Here is a 16,553-nt window from a genome sequence, read left to right as displayed (position 1 = left end):
AAAGAGTCCATGCAACATCCTGGGATGGCAGTGAAAATCTTGCTAGCTTTATATATGGCCTGGCTTGTTCCCCTCCATGGGTGTATGACCAAAAAGTAGCATGTTGTATGTTCTTTGCGCATCTGACTTGCGCCCTGTGTGGTGTTGCTCTTCTCTGTGTAAACATGCTGGCATTTGTCCCATTCCAACAGACTTATGTTCAGAGAAGCATTTGAGTGTATGAGGAAGCTGAGAATCAATCTCAATCTCCTTTATGATCACAATCCCAAGGCAAGTATGTACAAGTGTTGTGTCTCCTTCCTCATCTGTCTGCCATCTAGGTGTTGCGATTGGGAAAGTGTTGTTTAGTAACTATTCAGGCTGTTGGGGGAATTAAGGTTTCTCTGGCAACTGGAGAGATTTCAGCTCTGCAGAACTTCTGCTGCATGCCTGCTTCTTGTCCTAATTATGCAATTGGGTCCTGTGAAGGCAACCTTCCTGCTGCAAAGGGGAACAGTGGTAGTAAGCAGGGAGTGCCAGTGGGTACGCACTGTGGCATCTGCAAGAAGCATCCTGAGAGGAAATCTGACCTTGAATTTCACTTGTCCTACTCTTGCTAATTTAAATGAAGTCTTTAATGTCACTGTGCCCAGAGGGGAGGGGAGTGGGGATGCATTTAATGAGTAGCAGCAGCAAAAGTGTAAGGGTATTTTTTGTTCATTTCAGGTTTTCCTGGAAAATGTAGAAACCTTCATCAAGCAAATAGATTCTGTGAATTACATCAACTTATTTTTCACTGAGCTAAAGTAAGCATCATTCTTCAAATGAAAGCATGTGTGGTAAGCACAGATGAAGTAGAATAGCTGCATCTGCCTTCCATTAGCTGAAATAACAACAGGAGCAAGCTCCTGAACAGTTAGAGGGATCCAGTTGAATTGCAGCTGATCCTGACTCCCATCGGTGGTTGTCTGGGCAGGGTTTTCCATTGCATTGGTTTGTAGCAGTTCGTACTGTTTGCTTTCTAGTTTGCATGATGTTTCAAAGTACACGTTGCCATTCCAGTTCTGGCCACCTTTTTGGCTGAGGAGATTCCTGAGGTGGATGATTCTGTCTGAGCTAAGAGGACCAAGTTAGTGCCTCCCTAGGGCCTGGGGCCATGATTTTTGTTTACGCTCTTGGAGAACAGTCCTGACTTTTCAAAAGAGCTGAGTACCAACTACCTTTTAAGTCAATGAGAGTTACTGAGTTTCTTATTTATGCACCTAAAAATGAGCTGAGCAGTCTTTCTTTGGGCTCCTAATTTTCAACATTTCAACCTTTATGATCTCTGTTTAGGCACCTAAGCAAAAGCCTTGGTTTTCAAAGGCGACAAGCACTCGCTATAACTTTAGAGACACCATTTGTTTTGGATGCCATTGCCTAGTTTCAATGCAAACTGTTGCAGCAATGTTCTGAGCAATCATTTGCACCCCTGAAGTGAGTGAGCCATTCTGACTGAGGGTTTTTGGTTGTAGCCATGTTGGTCTAAGGACATAGGCAAGCAAGGTTCTTTGAGTAGATGTGATATCTTTTATTAGACCAAATGAGTTGGAAAAAAGTTCTTGGCAAGCTTTCGGGCGCAGTCACCCTTCTTCACACACAGGCAGATTCTGCTGTTCTGAGGCTCCAAGAAATGAGAGAAGCTAAAAGTGTGGCAGGATGTCAGTGAGAATGTAAATAAGTAGAAATTAGAAAGACAAAAGGTAAAGCAGAGAGAGGAGGGGATAGAAAGCAGGGGGAAAAAGGCTAAAGGGAGACATTACAGTGATAGAATACAAGGTAGAAAAGAGGCTGTCAGTGAAAAAAAATAGTTGGAGATCAGGAAAACAGGAATGAGAGAAGCTCAAAGTGTGAGAGGATGTAGTGAAAATATGAATAGGTAAAAAGAAAAACAAAAGGTAAAGCAGGAGAGGGAGGGAAGGGAAGAAATCACGGGGAAAACAAGGTGAAAGGGAAACACTACAGTGGTAAGAAAGGCTCTCAATGAAGAAGAAAATAGTAGGAAATCAGGGACACAAAGGACAGAAAAGTAGTGGAGGGGAGAAAAGGGGGAAAAGAAGAATGTAAGAGGTCAGATCAGGCAGGTACCTGGTGAATCAGATGTCAGAAAGGTTATAATGTGTCATAAATCCAATATCTATATTGGGTCCATGATTTTTTGTATCTGGTAGATTTATGAAGTGAAGTTCATAGGCTTGTCTACGGAAGGTATTTTGTAAGTTCCCTTTGAGTATTAGAACAGAGATCGGAGAGTGCAGTTGTTGTTTGGTTTCTCCTACATATTTTCCATCAGGCCATTTGGTGCACTGGACGAGGTATATAACATTTCTGGAGGTGCAGGTGTAAGATCCAAGAGTGGTGATGTGGTGTGGTTCTGTTGGGTGTGGTTATTGTGGGGGTGGTGGAGATGTGTTGGCAGGTTTTGCATTTCTTGTCCTGGCATGGTCTGGATTCATTCGGTGTGGTTTGGATCATAGGGAGTTTGCTTCTGATGATTAAGTTAGTGAGGTTTGGTGCTTGTTTAAAGGCTAATATGGGTGGTTCTGGAAAGATCTCTTGAAGAGAAGGGTCTTCTAGTATGGGTTGCAGTTTGAGGATTTTCCACGTAGGTTCCAGGGAAGGGTAATATGTCATAGCTAATAGTGTACGATTTGTGGGGATTTTCTTTTTGTACTGCAGCAAATCTTCATATATCTGGGTTGCTCTTTCAAAAGTGTGATCTCTCTCTCTGGAGGAGTGTCCTTGTTGACTGTGTAAGAAACTCATGGACCAACATGCATGTCTACACAGAACTAGCAATCGCCCTAAACCAGGGGTGGGCAAATTGCGGCCCGTGGGCCGGGTGCAGCCCGCCAAGCCATTCTGTCTGACCCATGGGGTCCCTAAAAAATTTAGATAATATTTATCTGCCCCGGCTGCCTGTTATGTGGCCCTTGATGGCTTGCCAAAACTCAGTAAGCGGCCCTCTGCCCAAAATAATTGCCCGCCCTTGCCCTAAACACACCAAGAAAGCTGTAATATACAGCCAAGCACTCCGATACCACCAAATTTGCAGCGAGGAGAATACCCATGACCACCACCTCACAAATCTCGAAAGGGGCCTTCAGTCAATAAGGACGCTCCTCCAGAGTATTACCACTGTAGTGTTTCCCTTTGGCCATTTTTCCTTTCCCTCCCCACTTTCTTCCCCCTCCCTCCCCTGCTTTACCTTTTGTTTTTCCTTTTTTACCTATTTATATTTTCACTACAGCCTATCACACTTTGAGCTTCTCGCATTCCTGTTTTCCTGATCTCCAACTATTTCCTTTTTCACTGACAGCCTCTTTTCTACCTTGTATTCTATCACTGTAATGTCTCCCTTTGGCCTTTTTTCCCCTGCTTTCTTTCCCTTCCCCTCTGCTTTACTTTTTGTCTTTCTAATTTCTACTTATTTACATTCTCACTGACATCCTGCCACACTTTTAGCTTCTCTCATTTTTTGGAGTCTCAGAACAGCAGAATCTCCCTATGCATGAAGGGTGACTGTGCCTGAAAACTTGCCAAGAACTTTTTTCCAACTACTCAGTTTGTCTAATAAAAGATATCACATCTACTCAAAGAACCTTGCTTGCCATTCTGACTGAGGCACTCCTCACATGGGGTTGGTCTAGTCCTTGAGGGCAGCTTGTAGCGGTAAGTTTTATTTTTCTTTGGGAGGGTGAGGAGTGAGTCACATAACTCTCTTGATGTCATCTGGCATTGTCAGAGGATCATGGATATGGGTAGATAAGTGTCTACCCAGAACAAATTGTATCAAGAAATGTGTTACATGACTACATTGATTTTGTCAAAAGTATTTTTGTGCTAGGCTGTAGGTAGCCACCTAGCTGGTATTTCATTACATATATTTCTTTTTTAGAGATGAAGACTTCACAAAGACTATGTACCCATCTCCAGTTGGCAGCATTGTCCAGCCAGTACTGTGTCCTACCCAGAAAAAAGTCGATCTTGTTTGTGATGCAATGAGAGCTGCCATGGAAAAGATTAACCCCCACAAGTAAATGAAGTGCTTAATACAGATCAGGGCAGAACCATCAAAGTCACTTTCAGACTCTAAAACACTTCTTTAAACATTCTTTTAAATTAGTTCACTTCAGAATACTCATGTTTTGTTCTGAATATAGCAGGCATTTGTCAAGACAATTTTTCAGTAAACATCTTTTTAAATGTACCATCTTTCATGGAAAGATAAAAAATAAATGTGTGCGTGTGTGTGTGTGTATCTATATGATAGATAATTTCTTGGTGAAAAGTCCCACTTGAGTTAAAAAGACGATGACTTTGTTCTTCATTAGAAGTTTGGGCTAACTTCATTGACCAGCTCCAGCTGATCTCACTTAATTCTGTTTTCTGTCTAGTACAAAGGGTAATAAGGAGAAAGAGCTGGTGTCACAATGCAGATTGTATCACCAGATAGTACTTGTACATGTAAGACAAGTTAGGACAGTCACCAGTCATAATTTTCCTGGCTGGTATCTATCCCTCCCTTTTAAAATTATGAAACAAAATTCTCAGTCCTTTCATTAAAGCAAAACTATAACAGACATCCTCAGTAATATAAAAAAGATTCTAATACAAAGAAGAAAAAGCAATACATTGCATTTTTCTTTCCTTCTGACTTGTTTCTTGTATTGCTTTCTTTTCCCTCAGATATTGTCTATCAATACTGACGTCCTATGTGAAAAAAAGTACCCCAGAACTGGAAGTCGCCCTCCAGAAAGTACATGAGCTGCGAGGTGAGGAACTGATAATGCTGACATGCCTGAAGAAGCCTGTTGATATGATGTGGTTGAATTACTATCAGTATTCATGACCATCAGCTTGTCTCTGAGGTTTTGCCAAACTGTTAAGAGTTAAAAACCAGAAAGGAATAAACTTTTTTCTCCAAGGAAACAGCAGTAAATTGTCCCTGTGGAGAAACAGGTTATGTAGTTGGGTGAGGCTTGGTGTGGTGGTGATCCTGCTGCCAAGGCTGATTGTGCAGGTTTGTAGTCTTCTGCTACTTCTGGTCAGTCTCAGTTATTCGGATATAATTTTTCGCCACTCCTGGTACTGGTCCTGTGAAGTGGCAGATGCTGCAGCCATTCTGCAGTGACACATGCATATGGTTTGTTGCATTGTTCCGAGATCTGCCACCACCTCCTTTTGGCATGGTTGTGTAGGACAGCCATGCTACCACATGGGTCTTCAGCAAGTAGCAACCAGCTTCCCTTCTTCCACACCCAGCATGGATGAATGAGCCCATTGAAGCAGTTGGACCATGGGGCATTGCCATTTCTGAGTTTATGGCATCTTCTCTTCCAGCACCCAGATAGCAGGGAAAGGCTTTGATCACTGTAGAGCACTGAGTATGCATGATTTTGATTTTATGTGATTACAGAGACTGCTTCGCTGGACACTGAAACCATCAGTGCAGAAGCAGCGCTGAAATACTTGCTCTTCCTGGTGGATGTCAATGAATTGTATGATCATTCCTTGGGGACCTACGACTTTGATCTGGTCATCATGGTGGCAGAGAAGTCTCAGAAGGTCTTTGCAACGCTGTTTGTTTTATTGCTTTTTCCTTCTTACCAGTAACCCTTTACAGTCCATGTTTCCTGTTCTGTGGCCTTCCCAGAGAGAACACGTGTGACAGATTTGCAACATTTCAAACATTGGTCAGTCCATGCTATGTTTCCCAATAGAAACTATGTTCCAGCATGCCTTTTCTCGCACCACCATTACCACCAGACAAGCCTCTCCGCTCTTGCACTGTGTCTTTAGCACAGCTCTGTGGAACTTGTCTGGCTTGTGGTGGGGAAGGGGTAATGGAGAACTTGTATCCTTGAAGAGCAGGGCTAAGGTGGGATTGTGGTGAGGTATGTGATCATGAAGGGAATAGAGAATATCCCTGCTGCTAAAACTGCCTTGTGCTCACAGCTCCATGCTTGTATAATTGGATGGTTAGAGTAGCTGCTTGGACTGTGCCATTTATGTGCATTGTCTGTTAGGTTCTGTTTTGAGGCGCTGTCCGCAGAAATGGCCAGCCAGATCAGGGCTCAGATCCAGCTGGGCACATGGCAGTGATCCCCAACTCCAACTCATGGGTGCGGGGTGGGTGGAGTGGGAAGGAGGGTAAGAGAACTTTCACTACTGGTAACTCTTCAAACACTCATTCCAAATGAAATCCAAACTTCAAAAAATAACACAGCCACAGACTTAAAATATTTCGTGTCCTTCAGATGCTGCCAGAGTCTGCACAGGAACAGACATTCAGATCTCAGAACCAGTAGTTAATTGGTGAGGACTGAGAACACAGAATACACAAAAGGGTTGGATTTTTTTAATGACTCAAATGATTTAATGAATTTGCCTGCTAATTCATTCTTCAAACTGCTAATAGCAATCATCAGTTAGACCGTGGGCTGCATACTGGGGGAGATGAAGTTGCTCTGTTGTGCCGGAGATGCACATATTATTTGACTAAGTGTTTTGAAACCGAAGGATTGTGGTTGTGTTTGCAGGACCCTAAAGAGTACTTGCCGTTCTTAAATGCCCTTCGGAAAATGGAAACCAATTATCAGCGATACACAATAGACAAGCACTTGAAAAGGTACAAGAAAGCGCTCTACCACCTCAGCAAATGTGGTAAGTGCCCCACATGTAAGTTGTTTTTGGGGAAGACATCCATTGTATCTGACCTTGATCCATGAAATATCTTAGAAAGCAAACTTGAGTGGCACAAGAAGCCAGTATGGGATTGTTCTTTGCCTTCCCTTGTTCCTGCTGCTGTACAGTGTGGGAAGGCAAGTAATGGAGGGCTTTTTGGCTGAAGCACAAACCCTGACTCAGAATTGTTGGTAAGGAAAATGGCACAGATCTTCTACTGACCATTTGTACTGGGGCATGTAGAAATGGCATTTCACAGCTAGAAATAAAACTGCTGTAGCTGGTCCCTGTGTACTGTGTGGCTGTTTGTTCTGACCATGGCTGAAAATGAAGGTGTGAGATCCTGTCTTACTGAGGTTTATAGTGATCACCGGTTTCAATACATACAGACATACATGGATGAAAAGAACTAAGCAGCTTAATTAAAGAGCAGTAAGAAAGCTGCTGTAGTCCTTTCTCTCTCTTACTAACTTCTACTTAACTGACGGACCATCTCCTGATTACTAACTTCCTCAGTCTCCTTAGCTAGGAAGCACCTATAAATTACAACTTCTATCACTACGATGTTGATGGTAGAACTGCTGTAGGCCCTAAAGAGTCTGGCTTTCATTCATGGATGAATAGGCTATACTGTTGTGCTACAGTATACTGACTCGGCCACCACCTTAATACCAGAGCAACCCTAAATGAGATGGGAGTCATTTCCGTGGCCAAGCTATTTAAATCCATTGTTTTCCTCAGGTTCCAAGCATTTTTCTGAATTTCTGAATCTGGTCAAGGATCAGAATTTATATAACGAAGCCCTGCATCTGTACCCCACCAACACCCAGGAGTATAAGGTGTGTGGCATGTGAGTGGCTTTTGTGAGATGGTCCTTTGGGGCGGGGCTGAGAGATGGGAGAGGAGGATGCAGAACCCCCTTGACCACAAAGAGCTAAATCTTCATGAAACTAAGCTCCTGTGTGTTGCTCAGAGGCACAAGCTTCTATGATTTCTTTTGCTTGGAAATGAACTACCACTCTTCTTGCTTCTCTGGAAGCAGGGTTGGAGGGATTGATGATGGCTTCTTTGACATTTTAGACTTTTGCTGTGTGTCAGCAATGCTCCCATACCTATCCCTCACTGTGTGCAGAGCCATAAGAAGCACTGCTCTGGGTCCAGCCCTGCAGGGTGTGGCTGTGCCTGTCCTGCCCTATTTTCCCTGAGAAATATGCACCCCCCACCACTACCATTGTCCTTCCCAAGGTGCTGGGTACCACAGATCAGTTCCAGGCATATTGAGCAGCAGAACTGCTCCTTTGCATCAATCCTTCACATTTCCCTCTCAGAGCTGCCTTCATATGATAGCTTACCTGATCAGCCTGCCTGGCCTCTGGAGCGATAGAGCCTGTCCCCCAGGATGGGTGTGCATGCTGTTGCTCATGCCCTGAGACACTGGCCAGGGCCATCTTTGAACCCTGAGCCTGCTGTTAGCCTAATGGGTCCTTGTCTTCAGTCACCTCCATGCAGTCCTCTGCTTGTTTCCCTCCCCCAGGACATCAGCATTGCCTATGGGGAGCACCTGAACCAGAAGCATCTCTACGAGCAGGCTGGGCTCATCTTTGCCCGCTGCGGTGCATGTGAGAGAGCCCTTGATGCTTTCCTTAGCAGTGGCAGCTGGCAGCAGGCTCTCTGCATGGTCTCTCAGCTCGACTATGCACCAAATAAGTTTGCCAGCCTGGTGAAGAGCATGGCAGGTGAGCAAGGGGTTGCCCATTGGGGTTTTTTGGCTCATCAAGGAATGTTCTGCCTTTCTGCTAGGAGCATCAAACTTGTTGAGTGGCAGAAGGGTAGGATTTTCAGAGGGACAAACTCTGAGAAGATCAGGGTTCAGGGCTAAGCCAAATATTCCTGAGATGTTGCACAGAACCCTTTTGGCCCATGGCATCTATAGATGCAGCGCAGCCTAGCTGGGGAATTCTCTGCAGTAACCAGAGTTTGGATTGGGACTCCCTCAGACTCCCCTATGTGATGTCCTCTGCGGCCTGGAGCAGAGTGTTTAGCTTGCTTCTAGCTTACTTCTGTCCCCAAGGCACTGTATAGCCAGCAGGGTGTCTGGAACATGTTGCCAAGGCAACTGATTTATGGACCTGGCTTAGGTTGAAATTCAGGACATTGCTTCTTTACCTGGTTTTGTCCATAACTGATACATCATACATAGGCCAGTTTAAACCTGTACAGGAAAACCTCATTAGTTCAATATAGGATAGTTCAAAGTATTGAATACTTCAAAGCTATGGACACTTCCTAGCCAAAGGTGTGGGCTTTTGCATGCTTTACAATATGGATAAGTCAAAATACAGCTACTTTGAAATTCAAAGCCATTTTCTGGCCCCAGGCCAGGAAAACCTGGTTAAATACTTTGTTAATCATTAAATCGCTGTTAGTAGTAGCACATCCTCAGTCATGGGAACCAACTACAAAGTTGACTGAATGCAGCCTGCATGGGCACAAGGCCCATACTGGGCAAATATGTCAGTGGGAACCTGCCACGAAGGTAAATTAGTACACCTTTTCCAAATAAGACATAGGCTAGGGACAGACTTTCAAAAACCCTGAGCCTGAATTGATTCAATCTTGGCAGGTTAGTCTAACCTGGCTAGACTTAATCAGTTTGCGACTAGACAGACATTCTCTCTTGACAGAAAATTCAATCACATGCTTGCAGTGGCTCAGGCTAGAACCCAGGGGGTGCTACAGCAGCCCTCCCTTCCCTTGCACAGGGCGGAGCTAAGGGGGATGTGGCCAGGTCTCAGCAGTATGTTGTGATTATGGAGGGGTCTTCCCTCCTCCTTGATAACAGAGCATTTATCAGCTCTGTTATCAGCATTTAGCACCCCATCAGAAACCAATGCCTCACTCATTAGTTGGAGCTCTTAAATAGATTTTCCAAAGGAACAAATGCAGGGACATTACCAGCTGAGCTACTGAGTAGCTCCAAACAGCCCTAAGTGGAGACTGTCCTATCTGCTTTACACAGCATTAGCTAGCATACCACATGCTGGCTACAGTCCATGCTGTGGGAGAGAAAAGAAAGGGATCTCTGCTTCAGCAGCAAGTGGTGAGCAGGGGAGAGAGGGGGGCACAGAGAAGCCAGCAGACCCTGTGGCAGGTTTTGCATTTCTTGTCCTGGCATGGTCTGGATTCATTCGGTGTGGTTTGGGTCATAGGGAGTTTGCTTCTGGTGATTAGGTTAGCGAGCAAGTCTCTGCCAAAGCTGCAGCCAGGGAGCAGGGGGGAGGAGCCAGCTCTGCTGTGGAGCAGAGAGCCCTGCCCTGCCCAGCCCAGAGTGTGTGCTGGGATGCTGGGAGTGTCTAGTTTAACTTAAACCAGCAACGAGTCTGGGACAGGCATTGCATAAACCAGTTTGACCCAAATCAGTTAAGTCTGATACTCATTCAGCCAGGTTTATCTCAAACCAGTTTCAGCCATTTTCAAACTGGTTTATGTGCACTGAACATCTGTTCTGTTACAGGTTTAAACCAGTTTATGTGTAATGTCTGTCCTTACTATAGTGTCTATTGTGCTCAGTCCCCCTCAGTGCTGAATCTTTTTCAAAGTCATAGTGAATCAGTATGTTGAATACATTTTGACTTCCTCTTCACTGCCACAGATGAGCAGTGCCTTTCTTTCCTGTTTCCAGCGATACTTATTTCTTCACTAGCCATATGTATCTAGCAAACATCACTGAATGCCTATGTAGATGAGAGGTTCTGTTGTCCCCTATCTGAGCCCATTGCATGTGCCCAGTGTGGCCCTGCCCTCCACGAGGCACAGCCAGACCAGGCACTCCTGTGCCTTTTCTGCGTAAATTTTTGGAGTCCTAGGAGTCATGAGAAGAACATCTAGTTCCTGTTACAAGTGGGGTTGCTAATTGACACATGGATCCTTTATGGGAGGTATCTGGAACAGACACAGACAGACAGACCGACAGACACAAACTGACTGACAGACAGACACACCCCCTCAGTGGGCTGTGGAGTCACCGTGGCTTGAAATGCTGTCAAGCCTGCCAGGGCCCAGCCCTGTGAGCTATATTGTAAATCATGAGGCTTTTGGCTTTAGATTAGTATCTCGCATAACTTGCACTTTCCTGGCAGGGGGGAAATATCATGACCACTGAGGTGGCTTTCCTAGTTGCAGGGGAGAGTCGCTTTCTTGGCAGGGGGTAACACCTTGACCTAGGTAAGGTATAGTTTCCCACTTTCACTTCCAGTGGGAAGATCTTGGCTATATGCCAACTTAATGGAAATGGGAGACTCCTCCCTAGCGTGCTCCTGCGGCCATATGGCTGAGGGAAAGTGAAACAAGGGCATCCGAACCCCAAGCCTCCAGGCTTGGGCCTGCACATAGGATGCCCGCCAAAGGATTTGGAAGCATCTGAAACCCCAGGCAGTGGTGGAGCATGCTTGCTGGTGGTAGGGGCACATATGGTTCTTGAATGACATGGATTTGGAGTTGATTTGGCTGATTTGACTTGAGACAGGAACATTTTTCCTTAAAAAAATAAATTAAAAAAAAAAAAGCTTGCAGTTCTCACTTTGTTCTTACATGTTTGTAAGATCTGTATGCCAGTAAACTAAGACTGCTTATACCTACATGCAAATACTATGGGTACATTTATTTTGAACCTGTTTATTTTGAAGTCAGTATTTTTTGTTCTCCTGTGTTTCAAATTAATGAGGTTTTCCTGTAATATAAAATGGGATGGTTTTTATAAATGTGTGTTCCTTGATTCTGGTTTCAAGGTTTGTTACTTACTGCAGTTTCAACCCAGTTCTGTCCCCACTGTGCACTTCAAATGGAAGTCTGTTACTTGATCCAGTGAATTCACTCCGACTACAAGAGTCCTTATACTGGTGTTTTCCCAAGTGGGAGGCAGTGGCAGCAGAGGTGTGGGCAGTTGCTTCTGAGCAGGTTGTTCTGCTTTGTCTATTCTGCATTTGAGCTTCTCTGAATTCCTGGTTGGCATAGCGCTGGAGTTCCCTGCATCGCATTGTTCCTCCTGCTGCTCCCAACCACACTAGGAATGTATGGGCCCAAACACCAGGCCTAGCACAAATTTTGCTGCGTGTCCTGCAGGGCAGGAGGTCTGCATCACAGAAGTAAGGCCAATGTGTGCAGATATTGATTGCCAGTGCTTCAGGGAGTGGTTGTTTCCAGCCCGTAGAGGCATGGGGATAACTCAGCCTCTAGGCAGCTGGAATGTCTCATCCCTTCCTAGCTTTTAATGGAGATGTTCATGTGACACTCCTGCACTCTGAGCTTGCGAAAGGTGGATGCAAACTGGGTTCCTTCAGCCAGCCCCAAAGGGGTTCCAGTTGGTGGTATTACAGGTATTTGGCTGACACTGGGCTATATAGACCCTGGGTGGGGGTCCTTTGCCTTAAACACAGGCCTGATTAGATAAAGTTGCCAGGTAGAATAAGTGTATGAGCTTGCAGAACAGGGTTTTCCTGCACCTTGCCCTTGTTCTGGCCCTAGACTCTCCTGAATCAGTCAATTTTTTCCCTTTCTTATAGGCAAACTCATTGACCAGAGGAGACATGCTGAAGCAGCAGTTCTTCTTGAGCAGTACACACAGGTAATGCCCCTAGAGTTGGTCCTTTCACCCAGGACTCCTGTCACTACTGGGATAACTCAAGGGTCATGAGAGAAGAGCCAAGGTTAAGCAGCCCTCTGGCAACACCAGACACAGTGTATGTTGGGCTGGACATATACACCATAACATACCCTATGCCCCCTTACACAGCCACACCCTTTCACAACCCTACCACACCCCACCATACATACAGAGACACAGACACAATATAAAAGAGTGACCCTTTATTTTTTAGTTATTATGCAATCCCTTCTATATACAGTACACAATCACAAGTCATGACAAATAGTTTTTGTAATAAAATTTAAATATATTATAGTAGGTGTTTGATTTCTGGTGTATGATTTGGGTTTTTTCTGGTTCTAAGGTGGCAACCCCCCTCCCAAAAGGAATATTTGGAGGGAGGGGAGGGACTTCTGGTGGCAAAGGTCAGGGGTTAGGGGGACAGGACTTCCAGCCCCAACGTGACAACTAGGGTGCGGGGCAGCTATCAAGGGACGGGGCTACCTATGTGGCCCCTGACAGCTTTCCAAAACTTGTTAAGTGGCCCTCCACCCAAAATAATTGCCCACCCCCAAAATACTATGGAACAATTGCTGCGCCGCCACTGCCGCCGCCCCCCCCCCTAGGAATAGAATGAATTGTATCCTCTTACAGACTGGATCTCACCCAGAAGTGTGGTTCTTTTCTGTTTAATTCAACATAGAAAATCCAGTGCAAATAGGTGAAGTCATAGGTAAAGCTTCAGTCAATGAAAAAATTACCCCTTTTCCAAACCCTTCACATAAGGTTCCTATATACCTTCAGGGTGACTTGGACAGCAGTGCCTTAAATTCTGCTTCTGCTTGAATGCTAAACGCTGGACAGGAGGGTTCTTCACTCAGAGAAAACTGAGCAGAAGCAAGAGGGCAGAGCAAGGCACAACAGGTTCTTTGCTGGTCTGAACATCCCTGCAGGGGACTTGCCAGTAACAGGGCTGGATTTTACAGTACTGACTTCATCATGGAATTAATTCACTTGTAAAATTAATTGCTATAGGAGGTGGTAGAAGCAGAAAGCATAGCCAGGTTCAAAAAGGGACTAGACAGATTCATGGATGGTAGATCTGTTAATAGCTGTTGAACAGAATGGTTGGAGAAGTTTCCTCTGGCATCTCTAAACCAACAATGGTGGATGCCAAGGAGGTAATGAATTAGGGGATAGATTGCTTTAGATCTGTCAGATTCAGTGCTCTCCATCTAAAGCACCATCTCCTGCCACTGTCAGTGGCAGGATACTGCGTTAAATGGACCATTTGTCTGACCCAGTATGGTATTGCTTACGCTCTTAATGCTGGATTGCATTTGTGCAAGCCCCTCAGAAGATTCTGTTTATGCTCTCTGCTAGTAAGGAACCAGTCTTACCTCTCTTGGGGTCTGTGTGACAGTGCAGCCTCTGGTGGTGCTGTTATGGGGCACACAGGAGGCAATGGGGAAAGCGAAATGCAGCTTTGGGTTCAATGCTATGGTGCTTTAAATGTGCCTGGTAGGAAGGGGGTGGGGTGTTCTGACAAGTCAGGCCAGGAGCTTGCATGCCTGACACAGAGCAACAGAAAGTGCTTCCTTGCTGTCTCCCTCAGGACTATGAAGAGGCAGTTCTCCAGCTCCTGGATGGCGCTTTGTGGGAAGAAGCCTTGAGACTGGTAAGGCCGTTCCAGAGCAGGGACTTTGAGAGCTTTGTTGTTTGAGGTTTCATGTTTTCATGTCAAGAGTAATGCTTGACTTCCTGCCCCTCAACCTTTCCCCCCAGATTCACAAGTACAGCAGGCAAGATATTCTGGAGACCAACTTCAGACCTGCTATCCTAGAAGGTATGTACCCGGTTTGTGCAGGTGAGAGAGTCTGTGCTTTGCATGTAGGGAGTTCTTCACTTGGTTTTAATGGGGTCCCTGGGGCATGGGGAACCCTCGTGTTCAAAGCAGTGTGGAGGAAGTTCATGTTCTGTGCTTGGCTACTGGAAGATGCCGATTCACACAGGACTTGGCTCAGCACACCCAAACTTGTGGGGGTGCAGTGGGCTTCTTTGGCTAGTGCTGCTCCTATTAAGCTTGGCAACAGAACTTCCATGGCCTTCGGTAGTAGCTGGGGTTGTGGGTATGTGGAAGAGACTCAGGCTGGGAAAGTGGGACTCTTGTAAGTAAAGAGCAGATGTGCCATGACAGAGCTGTGTGCAGAGAGGAGGTTCAGTGTTGAGGGCTTTCTGGGTGAAGGGTCTTCAAGGAGATAGGCTTGATATTGCTGGAGAAATGTGCTTTCTTCTGGTGCTGGGAGCTCAGTGTTTGCTTATTACTTAGAACTGTGTTCAAGTCTTTCTGCTAATCTATTTAAGAGTGTTAGCAGAAGGGGGAACCTTGTCTCTGGGGAAATGCTGGGGTGGCTTTCATTCTCAGGGTCTGGCTTCAGACTCTTGGGTTTGTTTTTTTGTTTAAAGCTCTGTGTTTTCTCCCTATGTGGCAACTCTTAACTGTGCCTTTGTCTCAGCTTTCTAGATCACGGGTTGGCAACCTACCAGAGTTTGCTGAGCCACTGGATCCAGTTGAGATTGGGGCGGGGGGGCGGGGCAGGGCTTTGGCAGAATTCAGCAGCAGGGGCCATCTCCCATGCCATGACTGGGTGATGGGGAGAAATGGTGACAGCATTCAAATTCTAGAGCCAGCCTGCCGTGGACTTGAGCTGGGTCATTCTGGCCCACCACCAAAAAAAGGTTGCAACCCCTGGTCTAGGCAAATGACCTGTTTAACAGTGCCAACCTACTGGTCTTTGAGGGTACAACTAACAGTTTTGAACATTTTTGGAAGCACACATCTGCCTACTTCTGACATTTGATCTCTGTGCCTCATCTTTTCTATCATGCAGCCCAGAAAAATCACTTGGTGTTCCTAAATTCCCAGCAAACTACTTTTGCTTGCTACAAAAAGCGCCTCTTGGTGGTTCGAGAGCTTAAGGAGCAGGCTCGCCAGGGGCTGCTAGGTATGTACTTGAACAGAGACCGGGAGCTGATAGATTTTTTTTTCCCTGGTGGATTCCTGGAAGCATCAGGGAAAGTGGGTTTCCTCCTGACCACAGTGTGCCTGTCTCACCCCTAACATAGCTGGGTCCTTTGGAGCCTCCTAGTTACTGAGAGATGGGCATTTGGGGTTTATAGTTAAGAAAGTACTGAAGGGTCTATGATTGGGCGGTAATATTTGGACTTCCATAATTGTGAGCAAACAGCTTCTTTCTCTTTGCAAAATCTTGGCCTTTCTTGATTGCGAAGGAGACATTGCTCTTCCCCTTAGTTGTCCACAAGGCAAACTCTCATGGTTTGCAAACTTCAAATGCATTAAAAGCGCCATGTGGAGAGGCCCTTACATCCCTTTCTGCTGCCATTAGCAGGGAACATGCTAGCATGCCAGCCACTGTTGTCCCCAGTCCTTCCCTCCTTGCCAGCCTATGGGGGTTAGTCCTGGGTCTGCAGCATCTGTGAAGACTGGGCACTTCATCAGGGCTTTTTGGTGCTTTTTAGGGATACACTAATAGAGATTTTTGGGCCAATACCAATAGCCAATTTTAAAGGAGCCATATTGGCTGATACTGATCCAATTGCAGATATGTGGCCAGAAACACAGCCCAGCTATGTCTGGCTGGTAAATCTGTTGTGGGGGAAGGAGCACTGGGGCCAGAAGGGCTGCAGATTGAGACATGCAGTGAGGGAGGCAGTGGAGCTGGCGTTCCCCAGGCGGGGCATAGGACGGAGCTGTGAGCCACTTATCCACAGAGGGAAGGGGGAGGGAGTGGCTTCTGCTGCTGCATGCACCCCAGGAGAGCATGGGGAGCACGTGCCCCTGGATCTGTGTGCAGGGCAAGGGCGGGCTGCTACTGCTGTGAGCTGGGGCCATGGCAGTGCTGGGCTCTTCCTGGCGAGGAGGTTGGGCTGGGCTGGGTTGTGCTATGCTGGGGGCAGGTGACAGCACTGGGAGAAGGGCTGCTGGGGGTGGGGCAGGGTTGCAGCCACCCCAAAATTTGCCATACCCCCCCAACTCCACTCCCAGTGCCGCTGCTGCCTGCCCTGAGCACAGCCTGGTCCAGCCCCAGAAAGAGCCTGGTGCCAGCCCCAGCCCTCAGCAGCAGCCCACCCTTGCCCTGCATGCAGATCCAGGGCCACACACCCCCAATGCCCTCCAGCGGTG

General features: G+C 46.1%; 1 protein-coding gene across 3 annotated transcripts in view; it reads left to right on the top strand.

Annotated features, from left to right (window-relative positions):
- ELP1 (elongator complex protein 1) overlaps positions 1-16,553 on the top strand; it is a 58,436-nt gene that overhangs the window by 34,739 nt on the left and 7,144 nt on the right. For all 3 annotated transcript variants that reach the window (XM_006019662.3, XM_025199068.1, XM_025199067.1), the window contains exons 21-32: positions 192-270; positions 706-785; positions 3,917-4,054; positions 4,708-4,793; positions 5,438-5,586; positions 6,561-6,684; positions 7,447-7,544; positions 8,240-8,441; positions 12,267-12,328; positions 13,965-14,027; positions 14,135-14,195; positions 15,241-15,354. In XM_006019662.3, coding sequence (XP_006019724.1) covers positions 192-270; positions 706-785; positions 3,917-4,054; positions 4,708-4,793; positions 5,438-5,586; positions 6,561-6,684; positions 7,447-7,544; positions 8,240-8,441; positions 12,267-12,328; positions 13,965-14,027; positions 14,135-14,195; positions 15,241-15,354 — 1,256 coding nt within the window. The remainder of the gene's footprint in view (positions 1-191; positions 271-705; positions 786-3,916; positions 4,055-4,707; positions 4,794-5,437; positions 5,587-6,560; positions 6,685-7,446; positions 7,545-8,239; positions 8,442-12,266; positions 12,329-13,964; positions 14,028-14,134; positions 14,196-15,240; positions 15,355-16,553) is intronic.

Source organism: Alligator sinensis, unplaced genomic scaffold, assembly GCF_000455745.1.
Source record: "Alligator sinensis unplaced genomic scaffold, ASM45574v1 scaffold607_1, whole genome shotgun sequence".
In the NCBI taxonomy this organism is placed as follows: domain Eukaryota; kingdom Metazoa; phylum Chordata; order Crocodylia; family Alligatoridae; genus Alligator; species Alligator sinensis.
This window is presented reverse-complemented; position numbering and strand designations above follow the sequence as displayed.